This window comes from Porites lutea, chromosome 2 (genome assembly GCF_958299795.1).
Source record: "Porites lutea chromosome 2, jaPorLute2.1, whole genome shotgun sequence".
In the NCBI taxonomy this organism is placed as follows: Eukaryota; Metazoa; Cnidaria; class Anthozoa; order Scleractinia; family Poritidae; genus Porites; species Porites lutea.
Genome location: NC_133202.1, coordinates 18,917,530 through 18,939,080, shown reverse-complemented (window position 1 = coordinate 18,939,080; position 21,551 = coordinate 18,917,530). Strand labels below are relative to the sequence as shown.

At 38.3% G+C, this 21,551-nt stretch overlaps 2 protein-coding genes across 2 annotated transcripts in view; one reads left to right on the top strand and one right to left on the bottom strand.

The window, feature by feature from the left end:
- The window catches only part of LOC140927961 (U3 small nucleolar RNA-associated protein 4 homolog), an 82,848-nt gene extending 75,976 nt beyond the window's left edge, over positions 1 to 6,872 (bottom strand). Inside the window, exon 1 of the mRNA XM_073377667.1 lies at positions 6,682 to 6,872. Coding sequence (XP_073233768.1) covers positions 6,682 to 6,788 — 107 coding nt within the window. The 5' untranslated portion in view covers positions 6,789 to 6,872. The remainder of the gene's footprint in view (positions 1 to 6,681) is intronic.
- Positions 6,873 to 6,960: 88 nt separating this feature from the next.
- Positions 6,961 to 21,551, top strand: part of LOC140927959 (RNA cytosine-C(5)-methyltransferase NSUN2-like) — a 67,519-nt gene continuing 52,928 nt past the window's right edge. The window contains exons 1-4 of the mRNA XM_073377665.1: positions 6,961 to 7,038; positions 10,336 to 10,428; positions 12,907 to 13,001; positions 14,989 to 15,093. Of these exons, the coding sequence (XP_073233766.1) occupies positions 7,021 to 7,038; positions 10,336 to 10,428; positions 12,907 to 13,001; positions 14,989 to 15,093 (311 nt within the window). The 5' untranslated portion in view covers positions 6,961 to 7,020. The remainder of the gene's footprint in view (positions 7,039 to 10,335; positions 10,429 to 12,906; positions 13,002 to 14,988; positions 15,094 to 21,551) is intronic.

The following is a 21,551-nucleotide window of genomic DNA, read 5'->3' as shown; positions in this document are numbered from 1 at the left end:
AGGTGGCGCGCCCGTGATTCTGTGAGTTAGACACCACGGTATTATTAAATCACTTGCGCACAAAAGAAAACTAAGTGTTAATATGTCTGATATGTTTTAGCTTTAGTACGCGAGTTTTATTGTAATTCCATGGTGTTATAAATTCCTAAGTGTGATTTAAAGCAACAGAAACACTAGGTGGCGCCCCATGATTCTGTGAGTTTAGACACCATGACATTATGAAAACACTTGCGCTCCAAGTGGAAATTTAAAGGTTAATACGATTTAGCTTGAGTAAGCGAGTTTTATTGTAATGCCATGGTGTTCTTATTCCAGGGTGTTATAAACTCCTAAGTGCGACTTTTAAAGCAACAGAAACACTAGGTGGCACGCCCGTGATTCTGTGAGTTAGACACCATGGTGTTACGACATCACTTGCGCACAGAAGAAAACTAAGGGTTAATATGTCTGATATGTTTTAGCTTGAGTAAGCAAGTTTTATAATTGTAATTCCATGGTGTTATAAACACCTAAGTGCGATTTAAAGCAACAGAAACAGTAGGTGGCATGCCGGTGATTCTGTGAGTTTAGACACCATGGCATTTTGAAATCACTTGCGCTCCAAGTGGAAATTTAAAGGTTAATATGATTTAGCTTAACAAGCAAGTTTTATTGTAATGCCATGGTGTTCTAAACTTCTAAGTGCATGTTTTAAAGCAACAGAAACACTACGTGGTGCGCCCGTGATTCTGTGAGTTTAGACACCACGGTATTATGAAATCACTTGCCCACCAAGTGGGAATTAAAGGTTAATATGTCTTCCCGTACCAAAATTAACGCTCTAGCCAGAAGGTAAATTGGGCCATAATTTTCAGCCAAACCCAGGCCAAAATAAACCAAAATGGGGCCTTAAAAAGTTCAACCAAAGATGAACCAAAACGAGCCTCACTGAAACGTAAATATTTGAGCCACAAAATAAACCAAAATAGAACCCAAATCCTAACTACACTCCAGTGATGCAAAAACTGGGCCAAAATTGGGCCCAAATTATGCTGTCATTTTGGCTGAACGGTAACACGATAATGACCGCTGTCTGCACGCTGCATATTTCTGTAATCTGGTTCGAGCTAAATTAGGCCACATTTGGGCCAAAATTACGCTGTAATTGAGGCTGAGATCCAACCATTTTTTGGTCAAGATTTCACTCAACAGTAACTCGACACCGGCAAACTCGAGATTGCGTGCCAAATGTACATTTTCAAGGTAGATAAATAGATAAGCAGGCTAAAGTTAGTATAAATAATCGACAAACGTTTGTATGAAAATCGCCACAAACGAAACATCAACTGGATTTTTAATGCAGTATAGCAAATTTAAATACATTGCTACCAGAATTTTTCTACAAAAAATAAAAAATATTACATCAAAGAACGAAACCGGGTCACGCGTCGTTTTGAATGTATAAATCACGAATTCACATCACCTACAAAGTCCACTTGCTACAGACTGTTCGTGCATTTCTTCAAAAATTACAAAGAGATTGTCTGAATATTATTCCTTCACATAGATGAGCACCAGCACTGCGACGATCACAAATTCCACGCATCAATACCTTTCAGTCTCACAAGCTCGATAACTTTTTTGACACGGGACCCGTACTAATAGCTATTTCCTCTCAGGATTTCTGTAATTTAGTTCTTCCTATGTTACCCACAACCAGCAAATACAGCTGTGTGCTTTAGGAAATTGTTCCAGAACAATATTTAACTGGTTTGTTAGGCAGGTTTTAAGCCCTATATCATAGAGATAAACATGTTTCCAAGAAGACTTCTGCATTTTCAAACAGTCATGACCAGTTTACTGGCCGCCAAAAGAAAGGGCTACAAACGTTTAACATGATGCACGATCTACGAAGAAAAAACACTAACCTTAAAATACAACTTAAAACACACAAGCTTACCTTTACCGGCAGTTTTAAAAATTATACTGACATCCTTTGTCCTGCACATTTTCACTTTCAGCTTCTTGCCTCGCTTCAAACGGTCCTTGCAAGGCACAGCGACTTTTGGGACTTTTTGGGTACAGTGCCGATACTTTTGTCCGAATCAAAATAGATGCAGTAATGAAAACTAATTTTCAAACTTACAGATGTTAAGCTTCAATGTAACTTAGATCGGGAAAACGTTTACAGGAGAAGAAATGATCTCTCACTCGCTGTGTTACACAAACGTTTTTCTCTTACGATGCAACTAACGAAAAACCCAAATGCCCGCCAAAATAAACTAACCAATCATCATGTGTCTCTAAGGCCACGTGAACATTTCAAGACAGTTTTTGAGAAATCAAGAAATGTGATCACGCAAAAACAACGCATGGAAAGTTTCAAGTGGACCTGTACTGTCAGGTTTACTACGGTAACGTAAAGACAATGTCACGAAAATTTTTCCATAGTAAAGCGCTTTTTACTGTAGTAATTGTAGAGGCTTTTTAATATGGTACCACCACGATTCAAATACATCATATATAGCTATTGAAATCCAGCTTTAACTGGTCGGAAGTGTTCAGGGGCAAAACATTCATTTATTGTATTTGGTTTCGTGCGTGCACGGCATGGATTTATCTATTGTCAGGTGCGTCAATTATGTTTGCAAAGTTAATTGCGAATAAAATAGAAAGAGATTAGTCTTACTTGCAAGGTGCGGGAATCAACTTTGTAGGTACGTATTGTATCTGTAAATGTTTACTTCGGTTGAGTTAAAAAACTAATCTGATATTTCTCGTTCTTGTTTGCAAAAATCTCTTGCGTTAGGACTATTTAATTAAAGTTTTGCTAATATTTAATGTCTCCCTTACACATAAGTTATGCAGAGCTTTGTTTTCTGGTGGCTTCACATCGACTTCACTGTAATTCGCTGGTTCGACCGAACTGTTCAACACCAAAATTACAGCCTCAGTCGGCTTCTAAGGCGACCTAAACTACGACTAAAAAAATTTTGCCTGCTTTAAGGTCGTAGAGCGTTCAAAATGAGAGCCTAAATAACAGCCCAAAGCGATTTTGGTTCACATTTGGGGTTTAACTGTCGACCAAATTTACAACCTAAAATATTTTGCCTGAATTTGGTCACTTTTTGTTCATAGTGTTGGAATTAGAAACAAAAAAGGAAACAAAATTTTTTTGGCTCAAGCTGTTAGGTTCAGCTTTGGTTGATCTTTTGCTCTGTGTTTCCATTTCAGGCCTTATTAAGGCCTTATTTTGGTTCAGTCAGGCCATAAGATTTCGTATGGGTTAGCACAGGTGAGCGAATTTTATTGTAATGCCATGGTGTTCTAAACTCCTAAGTGCGAGTTTCAAAGCAACAGAAACACTAGGTGGCACGCCCGTGATTCTGTGAGTTAGACACCACGGTATTAAATCACCTGCGCACAGAAGAAAATTAAGGGTTAATATGTCTAATATAAATATTTTTTAGCTTGAGTAAGCGAGCTCCTAAGTGCCATTTTTAAAGCAACAGAAACACTAGGTGGCATGCCCGTGATTCTGTGAGTTTAGACACTGCTGCAATATGAAATCCCACCCCACCAAGTGGAAATTTAAAGGTTAATAATTATGATTTTTAGCTTGAGTAAGCGAGTTTTATTGTAATGCCATGGTGTTTTAAACTCCTAAGTGCGAGTTTCAAAGCAACAGAAACACTAGGTAGCATGCCCGTGATTCTGTGAGTTAGACACCATGGTATTATTAAATCACTTGCGCACAGAAGAAAATTAAGAGTTAATATGTCTAATATAAATATGTTTTAGCTTGAGTAAGTGAGTTTTATTGTAATGCCATGGTGTTCTAAACTCCTAAGTGCCATTTTTAAAGCAACAGAAACACTAGGTGGCGCGCCTGTGATTCTGTGAGTTTAGACACCAAGACAATATGAAATCACTTGCGCACTAAGTGGAAATTTAAAGGTTAACATGATTTAGTTGGAGTAACGAGTTTTATTGTAATGCCATGGTGTTTTAAACTCCTAAGTTGTGATTTTTATCATGCAACAGAAACACGAGGTGGTATGCCCGTGATTCCGTGAGTTAGACAGCAAGGTATTATGAAATCACTTGCACAATAACTGGAAAATTAAGGGGTTTACAAGCTTGTACACAAAAGCTATATGTGTGTCTTAGAGTGTTTTTTAATAGGAGATTTTCTTGTAGGAGACTCTCCGCCAGTTATATTTTTCGGCATTTATTAGTAAACGATTTGCTTTCTCATTACAAACACGACATGTGTGGCAAAATTCCCATTTCCGGCACTTTTAGTATGTCCTGGAAACTGGAAAGCACAGTATGTAACCATTTATTCGGAAGAAGGCTTTTCTTTTTCTTTTTGATATTTATTTAGAACAATACTGTTGTGGTCCGTTCACGGAGAATCTCTGCTAATGAGGTTACATTTTGAAAACAATATTTTTGTGGTCTCGCGTTCTCCTCGCGTGCGTCCTTTTGCTTTTAATTACCTGGAGACTTTGGTTTGGTTTTGGTTTTTACAAAGTAGTAGTTTGGTAGTTACAAAGAAACGTTTCGGTGCGGCCCACACAATGTAAATGAATCTAAGTAAAGTGGCCCAGTGTTCTGAAGTTGCTCTGTTTGAAAGACATTTGTAATTTTTAAAATAAAATCGATGATGTATTTATGGAGGTTCCGGTTATCATTTGGGGACAAAAGCATATTTTTATTGTGTTAATTGCCCCTGTCGGAATAAAATGTCATATGAATTAGCGAGATGATGTGCGTGTGGTGCACGTTTCACTAGACTACGAGTAGTCCCCCATTTTTCCTCAGGGACAGTAGAGCGAGCGAAACGCGAGCGCGCGTGAAAATCACCCCACGCGAGAAAAGGCGACACGCGGCGGGGAGGGAGAAAAATGAGGGACTACAGACAAAGCCCAAGCTTTTGACCCTTCACGACCGACTGATTTTGGAGTGTAAAATTCGTATCCCCTTCCAAATCAATTAAGCGCATCCAATGGGATTCCTTCCCTTATTGAGCTGTCATTGCTCTTGTCATCGGTAAACTGCGGGGGATATTTATTGCAAGCAAAAGAAAACCCAGATACTAATTTTCTTCACGGCTACTTCGCGTAAAGAACTTGATAGCGTAGGCAACACACGACTTTTACTCATGGCAAAATGCTGCTTGTTCCAATGATTTTTTTTTTCTGTGACGGGTAGATTATGCTCTGGAGGAAAACTTCTTGACTGAGCAAATGTGATTTTTGCCGCTTATTTCATACTGAGAGGTCGTGACACGCATATTAATTTTCTGCGGTTATTGTTTATGGTCGGCATGATTTGCCCTCTGATGCAAGAGCATTTTCTTTGACCTCTTTTGAAAGTAAAGCTCTTCAATACAGCTAAATAAGGGTTTTGGGTTGTTTAATTTCTCCGGCGATTGCCTCCTGGATCTGAACAATTTTAAGCGATTTCCTTTTTAGCCGTGAATGTGACGGTTTCCTGCAATGTTTTGTCACGCTGGGCCCAGCTCGTTAGCGTTTTTAGCAGGACAAATAGTGATATCCAAATCTCGAAGAATGGATTGCAACTACATCAACTATGAAGAGCTGCGATGTGACTCAGTCATGACTGCTTACGAATTTTAACTGCCGCTTGTTTTTCTGGAGATAATGTGAGTATTTGGACTGGAGCACGCAATTCCTCCCTTGGTGATAACTTTTGAATTAGCTTAACAGCCTTGCGACTGTTCTATTATTCCCACTTTGTGATCAGACGAGACCATGGTTTCCGTTCTCCACGCGAACCTCATCAGTTGCCGGGTTGGCTTTCTGCTTAGTTGCTTCTACAAGAGCAACGCTAGTTATTTGTTCTGTGCTGTTAGTTCTTCTCTAGTTATCTGTTCTGTAAATTGTGATTATGTCGAGTGTTGATAGCGGCTGGCGCATTTTCGACAGATGTTGACAGAGTTCCATGGAAGAGCCAATCAGAGTTTTGCGTTGTGAGAGCAACGCATTAGTTCAAAAGCTTGGGCTTTGTCTGTAGTCCCTCATTTTTCTCTCTCCCCGCCGCGTGTCACCTTTTCTCGCGTGGGGTGATTTTCACGCGCGCTCGCGTTTCGCTCGCTCTACTGTCCCTGAGGAAAAATGGGGGACTACTCGTAGTCTAACGTTTCACATCTCTAAGATTGGATCCACCACGGGCAGATAGGGAAGCTAAAGTTTAGAGCACAAACTTCCATGTCGATTTGGTCTAACTAAGGGCTGCAGCGCTTAAAACGACAGTTTCTCTATCTCCTTGCGGTGGTCAATCTACCATATCAACTCAACGGATAAAACCAAATCTCTGTATTTTAGTCTCCCACTGATGCAACACCAAAGTTTCTTTGGAATTTTCACGTACGAATATCATAAAACAAAGGTAATGCAACCAACTATAACTTCATCTGAGTTTTGATGAGGACATTAGTTCATTAGTTCTCGCGAGGGTTACGATGAGTGGTTAAAAAGCTTAAGCTTATATGCATGTATGATTGGGTCTGTGTTTTTCAGACACCCGAGCAGGTACAACATTAAGTTGACTGCTGGCTATCTCATTATTGGTACACCAGCCCCCACCGTAAATCGTATAGCGACGGTTATGATTACAACAGTTCAGCGTGATCTGTAGATTGCATTTCATGCAAAACAACAAAGAGATTTGTACCTGGAAAGAGCAAGTTTGGACGGCTCGTTGGTGTCTTCAACTGCCAGACAATGGATTGCTTGCGGTACATAGTCCACAAATCGAACCCTGTGAACTAAAAACTTCATTTAAAAGCTGTTTCATTCATTCCATACACAAGAAAATTATTAGACGTCAACAAAACTACATGTGTGTCAAGACCAGACCAAGACTGCACGCCTGCTGCACGTGTTGCAAATTGATACGTCATGTAGGAATCACTGTTTCTTATCCACGGCCTGGCTGCTCAGCCAACATTGGCACCATGTGGTGGCAGTTTTTCTAGCTGGGCCAAAATTTGGATTGTATGTTGGACGACAGATGGCAAGGAAACGACGGGTAGGATTTTTTTGACGCTTTAGGAAAACATCCAAGAAAGTATCTGCATAGCATCATGCATTTATTATGCTCGCATTGACCAACTCAGACTCTAGATATATTCACGTTACTCTTTCGCTACACTAGGGGCCAATTTAATAACACTTCTACATGTATACACACACATGTAATTCACAAGTGTGCCCATTGTTGTAAATTACACTTGTAATAGTTTTTTTAAATTGACCCCCAGTGCAGTACTTCGTACATGAAACAACGCTCCCCTTTGTTGGTAGTTTCTTTCATTTCTTCAATGAAAGAGGTGTTTTATTCCTTGTTCTTACAACATGCTCAGCCAAAAATTGCTATGTTGTAAGTTGAAACACTATTTTAGCTCTCATACATTGGGTGCGATCCTTAAAGAAAACCAGGATTTGTCTAGCTTGGCTCTCATTTGGACCAAAAGAACGGAATTTGGGTTCCTAATTGCCAATATTACCATGACAGCAGGCGCAAGATAAAACTACAAATTTTGTCGTGGAGGTTTCATCCATAAGTCAATGCATAATGTTATGTGCCATTGAAATTCGTGATTAGACTGAAAGTTTACGCACAAATCATGAATCTTATGCGCCAATCAATTCAAAACTTCATCATGACCCCCCCTCTCGGCAACTCCCGCACATTTACATTTTTCTGACAGACCTCAGTGTTACAGTGTGACATCTGTAGCCATTGATTTCAAGAAAATAACAATACATTCCAAGCAAGTTTGTTGTGGACCATTCAGCAGCTCATTCAAAGAAAAAAAAGTTATATCAAGTCCCAATTATTTTTATTATTATTGATAGCAAATGTTTTAAAGAAAGTAAAGTGTTTCACCAGAAAATGTTTTTCCACTCAAAACTTTACATATAACACCAAGGACACATTATTAATTGTTGGATACAAGCTGTTTATTATTTTTGTCATCTACCCGCAAGTCCTTCACTGCCATTACTTCACTTTGCAATGACATGTGACTTCAGGGCAAAATATGTTCTAATGACTGAGACACAATCCTCATGATGTTGGTCAGCAATACATTAATGACTGACCACTGACTGGTGTGCTAAGAGTACACCTCCCAATGTCCAAGCAGCCCCCCCATGCAGTTTTTAGGGTCATTTATAGGGTTTTGTTTTAGACGCAGACAGAAAAATTCCGCCGATCACTCTTTTCAATAACCTTAACTAGCTACCTTGATTTACAAAGCAGTCGTTAACTAAAATACTCACTTTAGTTTATAACTACTTAGATAACAACTTTAATACCCCTATTTACCTTAATAATTTATTAACTAAGAATTCGGACATCCATGAAAGAAAGGTCATGTTATGAGGCATGTAAATTTAACATTTTATTTCAGAAAATTTTCGTCATTTTTAAATATATTTTAAGCTTTTGGTAGACATTTTTACTGTTTAATGTATATAGTGTTAGAATTCTTATAATACTGATTTTACTTCTTAGATGCTTTGTACAGTGTAATGAGGGCCACAAATTTATCAGTGTTTTATTAACTACTGTCAAGTGTTACCCTCAATAAATTAAGCCTTTACTTACTTACTTACTTTACTTTGTCATGAGTTCCTCCCCCACAACGGTGGGAGGGAAGCTAATGTCTAAGTCGTTGCAATACATGTAGGAAAAGAAATACATTACAATGTAATAGAATACAGGGGCGGATCCAGAAAATTCAGAAAGGGGTGGCTGGGACACTTAACAGCTCTATTCTAGGTTCTTTTTTATTTTTCTGACTCAGAATTATATAAAAATTATACAAAATTTCAAAGGAAAAGGGGTGGCCACAGCTCCCTCGGCCCACCCCTAACTCCACACATGGAATGCATGTGAGATGAGTTTGTACACCTGGAGCTCTAGGACTGTATTAAGTGGCCACTCTTGGAAACTGAAAAGTGGTAAATTAATGTGATCAGTAAGATAGTAAGTAAGATAGTAAGTAAATAATTATCAGTAAGTAAGATTTCAGTTTTGTAGGCTGTATAATTTTAATGTGTAATGTTAATAATTGTAATTTTGTCAGTGTCCCACCTTTCTAGGGGTATGTTATGTGTACATTGTTATGAATTTGGAATAAAGGTCAGGCTGTGGTGGTTGGCTTTGCATGGCTACCAGTGGTGTGTGTGGGACAACATCCATTGATGCTATCCATTTTCAAAATGGATCATGAATCCAATGATCTGCTTTTGGATTACTCAAATTAGTGATCACTGATGGTGTAATGGTTGCCAGTTACCGGGGTGCTGATAAACAAAATAATATTGGCAGCAAATCATGGTAAACATCTGGAACCCGTAAAGGGGGTGGGGTGGGGGGGTCGCGGACCCGCAAAATTCAGGTATTTCCGCGAAATACCGCGAATTTTCCCAAAAAACGCAAAATACCGCGAAATCCGCCAGTAATATTTCCAAATACATGTCGGCAAAACATATTTAATACTTATCTTGGCTATTAGACCGGTTTTATTAACCCCAAACATCTAAATTTAGCTTGAAACTTCATCACTGCAACGAGTAAACAATGTCCCAAAACTACCGGGCGTTTTTAGATGAACGCTGCGAAAAACTGGGCACTAACCATAATGTTGAACATGCGTCCATTTCTCGAGCGAACTTTTGTTGAAAGAGCAAATGATTATCCGTGTTAAAAAAAACTTTCGCCAACGCTGGTCATATCGACGCAAAATTGATCGATTTTAGCGAAATTTGCCAAAAAAACCCAGCGAAATCGGCTGTTTTTTACTGATTGTTTCTTGGCGAAGTTTTCCCCCGAAATTTCTCGTGAAATCGGCCAATTTTCCTAAGAAATTCTTAGGAAATTATTTGCCCTGAAAATCCTTCGAAAATTGACTCTTTTCCGCTAAAATCCTGCGAAATGGGCTGATTTTTCGGCGAATTTTGACTTGTTGTTCATAAACTCATGACAAGACCCCCCTCTGACCCCCCTCTGTAACAACTGATCATATTAATTTACCACTTTTCACTTCCCAAGCGTGGCTACTTACTACGGTCCTAGAGCTCCAGAGGTATAAACTTGTCTCGCATGTATCTATGACATCGAACTGTATTTCTTTTCCTACATGTATTGTAACAACATTAACTTCCCTTCCATCCTTTTTGGGAGAGGAACACATGACAGAACCCTAAGAACTGCGTGGGAGACTACTTGGACATTAGGAGGTGTACACTTAGCACACCAGTCAGTGGTCAGTCACTTAGCTTATGGGCCTTGTAAATATATATTTTTCTCTTTAAGGAGAAAAGAACAGGCAGGAGAAGAGCACGGTCTAAAGTTCAGGAGTGGATAGACGTTGTTAGAAAAAATGAGTTATTTGAAAAGTATTATAAAGTAAGTAGTGTATTGATAAGTGAAAGGTAATATCATTTTTGTGGCTTACTGCCTCTTAAAGGTGATAAGCCACTATGTTATCACGTTAAGTGAGTGAGTGAGTGTAATAATAGAATCCAAGCCCACAACGAACTCACTGCTGATTTTGGTCCAATATTTCCCGATCTTAGCCCCTTTTTTGTTGTGGAGCATCGTCGGTTGTTCAACATTATTTTGTTGAGGATAGCTTTGACTGGCCTCGAATGTTACTCGGAATTAGCACATGATCACAAGAAAAATCTCCAATTTTCCATGTGCTCTCAAAGCTGCCAAGTCATTTGTTGCATCGACTGGAAGGCGAGTTCTTTTTTCATAATGAGTGTAAACCATTTAAGTGTAAGAATCAAGTGCAGCTGTCTTCGCATTTATGGAGAACTTGTTAGCAAAGAATTCAGTTTCCAGTGTTTCAGAAAATGTACGAGTCCATCAAATTGCAATTGGGTGTTTACTGCAGCTGAACATCTTTGCCTTGCGGCGATCTCAAACCCTTATAAAGAGTCATTCCTCCTTCAGGCATGTTCAAAAGTTGTAACTCGAAGAGAAAGAAATCAAGAGCTGTCCAGAGTCAGTTAAAAAAAGTTACATAGTCACTGAAAGTTAGAAAACTAAGACAGAAGCATAAGAAAATGCTTTAAAAACAGTTCCTGGTTTACATAGTATTGGCGGCAAGTTACAAACTCTGGAAAACAAGATTCATCTGGAGAGAAGATAGTTTCTATAGCTACTATTGTAAGTCAACAAAAAAGTCAAAAGTGGTATATAATTCATCTGAATGATGCCATTGTTATTCCTCTAGCTTGGTGTTCTGCTTAGTTTTGCCATGTTTTTGAGTGAGATTGTAGATCACAGCCTTTCAGTTTGACCTTGTTTAGCTTTGGTGTTTTCTTCTCTTGTTTCATATCGTACATGTATGACTGTTGACACAAGTTACATGCTATTTGTGACGCTTGTTCTTCTTTTGTGACCTAGCATGTTTCTTAGCATGTTTGTTTAATTTTTACATTAGAGTGTAGTTTTACTCTCCTAGTTGTATTGTTTAGCCGTGTTAGTAATTTTTAGCATCATTGTTTTCTTCTAGCACTATTGCCCTGTCTTACTAACAGTGTTACTTGAAATAGTTATAGTTATTAATTCTTTTAAAATTCATAGATGATTTACATATACTACTTTAACCTTAATAGTATGAAATATACAACATTGTTACAAGCATCTCAAATACGAACTATTAGGTAATTAGGTTGCGTTTAACACAACTCTTTATTATAAATTCTGACTTACCTTTTGGAGTGGTACCTATTAAACATTAGCAGGACATGTACCCCTGTATCAATATGTCACACTTTCAGACTGTATACCTATAGTTTTCTTGCTATTTGTTCTACTCTGGTTTCCTTGTGGTTGATTCCATTATGATTTAGCTTAGTATGAAGTCTGCAAATGTCAGCTGATGTTGTCCCTTATTTAGGTGAACTGTTATACAGTAAGCCACATGCAGTCATAGACTGCCTATTTTAGACTTTGGGAAACTTAACATAACTTTCATGCAAAACATGGTTCAATGTTATGTTTTGTCATTGACTTACAATGCAGTATGTGAAACGTGTCTGTACTTTATGTAATGTTTAATAAACGAGCAGCAGTGTTTTATTTTGGCTTTTGATTTTACACCCGATAAAACACGTGCCGCGAGTTTATTAAACATTACTTTAAGGACAATCCTGGAAAAGTGTGTCTCAATGCAGTTGATAACAATGACGCTATTGTGAACGTTGGAAATTAGTATATGAAAAAAAAAACATTACGTATGAAGTTATTATCCAAGAAAATCAAATCTCAGACATGTTTAGAAATTTTCCAGTCTATGAACAACATTAGCCAAAGAGGACATGGTGTCTTGTTCCAGAGCTTTTTCGGAAGCCTAAAAATGCCAAGGAAGAGGGGAAGTTAATCAAAAATGGTACCCCAAAGTCAACAAGTGCAGTGAAAAAGTAGTCTTTGAAAATATTACTGCCAAGTGACTGAACATTTGTCTGATTAAATTGGTGAAAGAACAAAGTTTCCTTTTGTACAGTAGAAAATTTGCTGTGTGTGTTATTCTGAAAGAACATTAAATATTCACTGAGAATTTGTTGTGAAAGTTGCTGTGCTGAAATTAATATTCATAATACACGTGCAGTGACACTATATCTGATAAAACACCGCATACTAATAAGGGGAGGTTTTATCAGAAATAATGAAACTGCATATGATGTATTATCGATCTTTTGATAGGTCAGTGGGGTTATGAATTATTAATGACTTTTTGAAGTACATGTAAATTGAAGATTTATGTACCTTGTGATAAAATTAATCCTGGGGACTTATTTAATGGAAATATTTTACTGGAATGAAAATAGATATGAATATCAGTAATGCTAGAATTAACTGATTATTTGATAGATTCAGCAAATTGTTCCTGATGATGAGTTCGCTGATTTTATGGAAGCCATTCAGAGGGAACTTCCGAGTACATTCCGCATCACTGGAACCAGGAGGTAAATAAGCACTGCTGATCTTATCTTGTGATATTCAAATTTGCTCAAGCAGTTAGCTCATCATGTGCTTAAAAAATATACATGTACACCTCTGTACCTTTAAGTCTGTAGTACAGTTTGCATAATATTATTTGGCACTTAATTTTTGTCACAGTAATTTTTGATGCAGCCATCATTCTTAAATTCTAGGAGTACAAAATGGACATGTATCAATAAAGATTAAGGTGTTGAATTTTACGCTTGGTAAATGTAAGGCATGTGTGCGCAAAGACTAGGACTCAATTTGTTCTTGTTACACGCTTGTTACATGCTGATTGTCATGTTTCTTCACAACTGAATGAGTCTCATTCAAGCCTGTTGATCAAAAACTTCAATCTCACACCAATTCATGCCTGCAGACAATTATTTCTCATGTCTAGTGGAAAATTGAGCATTATTTTTCAGACAATGGAGGAAAAATTAGATTTGATTTCAATGGAAACTACCATATTGGTACATACAGCTGTATTTCACTTCATTTCACGATTATATTGAGAAAGTTTTTTGCAGGGTCACAATTCAAGTGTTCTCTATTCATTTTCTTTTTCAAAAAGTCGGACCTTTTTTACATTTAAAAACAAAATGGGACAAGCAAACATACCAGAAACTTCCACTTATCAGCCCTGATCCCTCCCCCCAAGTTAAAGGCCCTGTATCCATCTATAAACATAAGTGACCAGCACTTCTTACATGATTGTATCTTGTTTTAAAGCACTTTTTCTGATCCCACTATAAGCCACTCCACCTTTTCTATTCCTTCTATGAGCCACTCCATTTATAAGGCTTATAAGCGGCAGTTGAGTACTTAGTTTGTGACTTTGTGGCTTGTTTGCCTGGGAGGGATACTCAAGGGAAGTTTGAGTAGAGTTGTGCCTTGGATTCCTTAGAACACTGACCCTGTTTAAGACAAAACCTGTTCATGGTCACTGCCCTAGCCTGTTCAAGACAAAAGACGGCCTTATTTATTTTATGACATTGATTCGTTTTGTTTTTCATGCATAATAATAATAATTTACCAATTTTTATAGCGCGTATTTACACATTCTGATCAAAAGCGCTTTACAATCATATATTTAAGAGGAAACGAAAATACATTACCGTGAGAATAAAATAAACTAAGTTACAAACTATAAAAATACTTCTTAAAAAGATAGGTTTTAAGTCAAGATTTAAAAGTGTTAAGTGATGTTGCTTGACAAAGCTCCACAGGTAGGCCATTCCAGAGTTTCGGAGCTGCTAATGAAAATGATCTTGCTCCCAATGTTGTAAGCATCTTTCCCTTGGGATGGTCCAATATGAGCTTACCAGTAGACCTAAGATTATATAATGAATTCGATTTTTTAATGCATGATAAAGTAATTTTTTAATCTACATGCAACATCATGTAATTAGCTGTTTTGGAAAAAGTTTCTTATCAGAATTTATGTACATAATTATATATACAACCTTCACACTCTGTTAAATGCCTCATCTGAAAGGATACCCTGCTTCCTGCTTATGATGCTAAATAGTGAAATTGTATATACTATAAGGTCCCCAGATCCTGAAAACCATATCCTATTCAGTGGCATATGCAATGTACCCATGTAGGCCAAAATAAAAATAAGGGTGTGCTCCTCCTCCTGGGCTCGCTCTCTTGTCCTGATATTTGCTCTGATTGGTTACAACTTAATAATTATTCTCGGGCGTTCACAGTTTTGTGACTTTGACAATAACGTGGATATTTTCACCTCAATATATTATAACATTTATAATACCCTACTACTATGGGGGGTGTCAATGACACAACTATTAAACCATGATGAAATATGAAAGTCCCTGGTGTAATGAATGGCATTAACTTGTAGTTATAGTAAAATGTATGGCCATGACCCAGTGTAAACATCACCCACAATAATAATCTGAACATGATGCACTCAACATTTGTCTTTTTTTCTATCATTAACAGTCATGCTCAGGAGTTGTTAAATGCCATAAAGAAATTTTACCTTGCTGATCTTGAGACAGTACAGATTGATGGAGTCAGTGCTGATCCACCAAAGCCTCTTCCATGGTAAACATGTACCTCCGACTGCCACTCTCCAGTTGTTCAAACGATAGATAGCACCATCCACTGGATGAATCACTATCAGACAGATTAGTATTAGGGAAACTGATTTCGTTATCCACTGGATAGAGATTTATCCAGTGGATTGTGTTATCCATGTTTTCAACAACTTTCAAGGCAGCATGGCTACCTTTTGCAATTTCTTAAAAAAATTACAGATTTTCATTTCCCAAAGTACAGATTTTCATTTCATAAATTACAGATTTCACAAAGTACGGATGCTCATTTTGTTTCATTTTGCAAATTCCACATGGGTTTGTGCTCAGAAAAATCAGAGGAAACAGAAGTCAGTATTTAATTACCTGTACAGATGACAGGTCCTGTGTTTGTAGTTCAGATACATCTCCAGGTGCTTTCATTACATATCCTACCTGCAGAGCATAATTGAGTGATCAGGCTTGACCGGGAATCCAATCCTGACTTTGCGATGACTGGGTGCAGTGCTCTATCCATTGAGATACTCAAGCCAACTGGAGAGTAAGCCATTATGAGTTCTTTTAAAATAGACCTGATGGTGGAAATGACGTGAAAAATTGAATTATGTGAAACAAACTCATTATGGCTTGTTCTCCATTTGACTTGATTAGCTCAATACAGTGTAGATACTGTAGAGCATTGTGTGCGGTCATTGTAAAGATCAGAGTTCCATTCCCAGGCAAGACTGAATTTATTCAGGTTCTTTTCAGCCACTTAACTTGCATTGTTTGTTGATCATGTTCACTTTCATGTATTTATCTGCAGTTCAAAATATGATTTGTTTCATATATTTCGACTGATGTTAAAACAGCCAACTGAAAGCGAGATTGGCTTAGTCTACAGCATCTCCTCTCACCTTTGCTCTGCCATTTACATTCGCAAAACTAGGCGGAAACTGAGACAATGTTTCAGCAAGCACCTTCAAAGCGTTGAGAAAAATTTGGTGGTTTTTTCTGTCCCTCAGCATCTTAACCCAGCTGCATGGTCACTCCACTAACAACACTTTTGTTCGTGGAATTATGCTCTGTAAGGAAAATGCACAATGGAAGCATTTGGAGATTTGCCTGATCTTCAAATTTGGCAACCGTCATCTGCATGGGTTCAATAATTAACTAGGTATACAAAGAAAATTACAAATGATTTACATATGGTGCGCGTTATGGGAGGTGTGTTTCCTTCTTTTTTCCTTATTACTTTGTGTGCTTTTGTCGTGCTTCTGCTGTCCTTTTGTCGAGCAGAAGCACGACATATGAACTGTGCCTAAATCTTCATATTAATTTTTGTTCTTTTGTTCAGCTCCCTGATTGGTTACTTTGTGACATCCGATTGTACTGCTTTTGCCACCGCTTTTATGATTGGCCTTTTGAAGAGCGTCTGTGTGAAACGCTCATCACGGTTCCTTGTCACGGTTCCTTGTCACGCACTTCATGCATATTCTGGGCAGGTTGCTGGTTGTATTATTGATTGCTTGCAGATCGTGGAGCAGTTTCATCCAGGGAAACGATTGGTTTTGTTTGATTGATATTTCTAGTAGCATGCCTGTGTATTCGTATTGATTGCTCACGCTCTGTGCTGATATCATCAACAGTAACGGTTGATTTTGTTTGAGTGATATTCTGACACTAATAGAGTCTGTGCTAGTACGTTGGAAAAACACCATGTCGAAAACGCTTCGTTTAGCAGAAGGCTTCTCGCCAGATGCGATTGCGGGCAGACTTGCCGAAAAAACGCGTATACAAGAGGAAATGGAAAATATTGTTTTGAAATTACAACGTTCCGACTGTTCATACATTTTAAGGAACAATACAATACATTGCGGGAAACCGTCACATTCACGGATAAAAAGAAAATCGCTTATAATTATTCAGATCCAGGGGGCACTTTGGACAAATTAAGCAACCTAAAACCGTTATTTATGAACAACTTTACATTTCAAAACAGGTCAAAGAAAAAATTCTCTTGCATCAGAGGGCAAATCATGCCGACCAGAAACAATGACCGCGGAAAATCAACATGCGTGTCATGACCTTTCAGTTTGAAATAAGCGGCAAAAATCACATTTGATCAGTCAAAACGTTTTCCTCCAGAGCATAATCTACCCGTCAGAAAAAAACATAATTGGAACAAGCAGCATTTTGGCATGAGGTAAAAGTCGTGTGTTGCAACTTGGTGCAGATTGGTGCAACTTGGTGCAGATTGGTGCAACGTGGTATAGTTTGGTGCACCTTGGTGCAGTCTGGTGCAACTTGGTGCAGTTTGGGCAACTTGGTGCAGTTTGGTGCAACTTGGTGCAGATTGATGCAACTTGGTGCACTTTGGTGCAGATTGGTGCGACTTGGTTCAGATTGGTGCAACTTGGTACAGTTTCGTGCAACTTGGTGCAGTTTAGTGCAACTTAGTGCAGTTTGGGCAACTTGGTGTAGTTTGGTGCAACTTGGTGCAGATTGATGCAACTTGGTGCAGTTTGGTGCAACTTGGTACAGATTGGTGCGACTTGGTTCAGATTGGTGCAACTTGGTGCAATATGGTACATTTCGGTGCAACTTGGTGCAGATTGGTGCAACTTGGTGCATTCTGGTGCAACTTGGTGCAGATTGGTGCAACATGGTCCACTTTGGTGCAGCTTGGTGCAGATTGGTGCAATGTGGTCCACTTTGGTGCAACTTGGTGCAGATTGAACTTGGTGGAGTTTGGTGCAACTTGGTGCAGATTGGTGCAAGTTGGTGCAGATTTGTGCAACATGGTGCATGTTGGTGCAACTTGGTGGAGATTGATTGATTTTTGTTTGTGAAACCGGTCTTGCAGTCATAGCTAAGCAGAGAGTTACATTCTTCTTAGAACTTAACCATGACACTTATAATCTGGTACCAAAGAGATCACTATCATTTTGCGTACACTGCGGAAAGCCTGGTTCCGTACTTAAAACTAGGCAGTCTTTTGACTCAAACAAGCATATTCTCAACCAGCTACCGATTGCAGATTAATAGAAGGAAAGCTTTCCGTAGGACTTTTTAGTCCTAGTTCGTTATCTTTCAGTGATAACGCAATTGTAAGCAATTTCTATTCTAAGAAATTTTATGCACTTTTCGAAGCTTTTCAAAGATTCGCCACCAACTTGAAGGGAATTTGAATAATTATGATCACCTTTGATTACAGAACCACGCTCGCCCATTAGTCAAGCATATCATTCTGATTACAGCGTAACTGAGCCAATAAACTAAACGTTACTGATCATTTTCACTCCTTCTAAGCAGCAAAAGTTGATCTAAATTCTTCGAACGTGCAAGCTGAGGACTCGTAGCCTTTATTATAACCCTGGTGGAGGTGTAGGAAGGCTATCTTTGTCGACAAAAGTACTATTGATTTTCCTATTTTTCTCCTATTTTTTGATACAAAGTTTCCTATTTTTCCTATTTTCTCAATCCTGAGCTTCCTATTTTCTTGAGCAACCATGCCGCTGGACACCCTGAAAAATTCCTTTGACTACAGAAACAACCTCAATTAATTAGCTTACGTGGCAGGGGTTCGATAGGGAAGGAAAGGGAATTTCAGGTGCGTGAGAAGTGCGAAGGGCGGGCGAGGAAGCAGGCTACCAGTTCATCAAAACACTTATTTTTGAGAGGTCATAATAACACAACATGTTTAGTTTTTTTCTTAATCTGCTTCAACGCAAAATCTGTTGGGGACGAAATTTTCAAGTACTACTGGAAAGGATTTTATCAGGAAAAAATGGTCTCCCCAAAATCTACAAGGGAAAAAAGGAGCACCTTGGCTTGAGGGACCTCGAGGAGCTGCCAAAGTCAATATATGGTTTGCTGTGGTTTCAGCTTACTGTAGAAAACAAGCTTTTCTCCTCCACCAAGACATTCGTTAAAGGAAGATATAAGTTTTAAAAAACACCTTGTTGAACAAAACTGTCACTCTTATTTATTAGTCTCTTACCGGGAATAAAGTGTGATAGAAATTGACGAACTTTTCATTAGAAAACCTTTTAAATTTCATTTTGCTTTATTCTTATTTGAAGGAAAATTAATATTTTACAGCAATTTTCCTGTTTTTAGTTAGTTTTCGATGATTTTACTTTACTTTGTTTTACTGCAACCTACAACACTATCTCAAAAATAAAAAAATGTTTCATCTGACTTTGCTTGGCTGGATTAACACATATAACACTCTAGTAATTCCAGCTTTGGATAACCAGCCCGAACTTGTTAATCTCTCTTTTCACTAGAGTCTTCGAACTCTTCCAGAAAAGAAAGTGCTTAAATTTTCACGAAATGCTTTCCAAAAACTTGAAGGAGAAGAGGATCGAAATACACACTCCGTAATTGGTTACATTCAGTAGCCCATAGGAAAGCAAGAATTTCGATCCGCCACGTAGGTATTAATGTTCAAGTTCAAAGCTAAATAGACAGAACGGCTGTACCGTTCTCGCTATGACAAAGTACAAGTAAAGTTGCTCTTGTAAAAGCAACTAAGCACAAAGCCAACCCAGCAACTGATGAGGTTCATGTGGAGAACCGAAACCATGTTCTTGCCTGTAGATCAAAAAGTGGCAATAACAAAACAGTTTAAAGACTGTTAAGCTTATTCAAAAGCTGCTACCAAGGGAGAAATTACGTGCTCCAGTCAACAGAATCACACTATCTTTAGAAAAACACTAAGCTGGAGTTTACTGAGTCACAATTCATTTCTCCATAGTACGCTGATGTAGCTTCAGTTTGAGCTACACTTCATTCTTATATTTTTGGATCTGTAAATCACTATCCGTGATAAGTTAACATTCTGCAAAGAAAACTAACGAGCTGGGCCCAACGTGATATACAGCTTTCCAGAAAGACATTACACTCACGGACTAAAGAATATTGCTTAGTTATTCAGATCCAGAAGGCACTTTGGAGAAAACTGGAACCCTTATTCAACCGTAATAAACAGCTTTACGCTTCAAAAGAGGTCAAAGAAAATGCGCTTGCATCAGAGGGTAAATCCTGCCGACCAGAAACAATAACTACAGTAAATCGATATGTGTGTCATGACCTCTCAGTGTGAAACATGTCGCTAAAATCACATTTGCTCAGTGAAAATGTGGAACCTTCCAGAGCATAATCTACCTAGCAGAGAAAAAAAATATATTGGAATGAGCAGCATTTTAGCATGAGGTAAAAGTCGTGTCGGCCTAACACCCCCTTTTATTGCCAGGATAACTAAGCAACCTCACGGTAGTCATAAATGACCTCAATGACCGCGAAGTACTGATTGATCAGAAGCAGATGATGATATCACCACTTGTAACTTTGCCTTGAAATGTTTAATACCGAAGTTACTACGTGTTACAGTCTTGTTACGTTATTACGCTATTACGGCAAGGTACTTCACTCATCTTTCCTATTGGCATCAAAGCTACCGTAAAAGCAAGTGTTTCATCCTTATTATGCTATTACGGCAAGGTACTTCACCCTTCTTTCTTATTGGCATCAAAGCTACTGTAAAAGCAAGTGTTTTATTCTTATTACGTTATTCTATTACGGCAAGGTACTCCACTCTTCTTTTTGGCATCAAAGCAACTGTAAATGCAAGTTTTTTCATTCTTATTACGTTGTTACGCTATTACGGCAAGGTACTTCATTCTTCTTTCTTTTTAGCATCAAAAGACTTTGATTTCCTTCTTATGGATCTTTTTGTAAGCGCTGATCAAGATGGCAGCCGTTTGTGTCTGTATTTGTCGTTTCATTTCGTTTACTGAACTTGCTTTATATCTTACAATTTTATATGGTACGGCAACCTAAAGGCCTCTGCTACCTGATTATGACTAAGTTTAACGCAAAGGCATCTTTTATCAAGAACAACCAAGAACTAAAGTTTCCGAGGCAGCCAATTTTGATCTGGTACAAGCATGGTCCAACCTGTTTAATTTTACCAATAGATTTAACTGTCCACATGGATGATGAGCTTAATCCTGGTCCCTTACAGAAGAAACCAATTTATTTGCTGACCTGTCTACTTGCGATTCCTGTGATATCTGGCCTGGTCTCGCGTACAAGTGATAAACTGTTGTCTACAAATTATGCTGACACCCGCCATGTTGGATTTTGTGGTTCTTACTATTCGAATGTCTACCATCGATTTTCTTAACGGCCTTGTTCATTGCCATTAGCATCGACCTACAGGAGGTGCCGCGCTGGCCATCAAGCTAGAGAAAGGAGAGCTAGAAACATTGACAGAATTGAATCCCTGGTTTCTTATCCAGGCGCTAGCCGAGGAAGCGATAATTTGCATAAAGGATCCATTTCAAATAACCTCTGCGTCGTTACACCTGTGAATATAAACAATCACTTATCTTCTATCATTACTTCGGCTAACTCTTCACTTCATACAAATTTGTTCGTCAATCCACGTTCAACTTTCCTAAACTTTGCTGTCTTCAATTC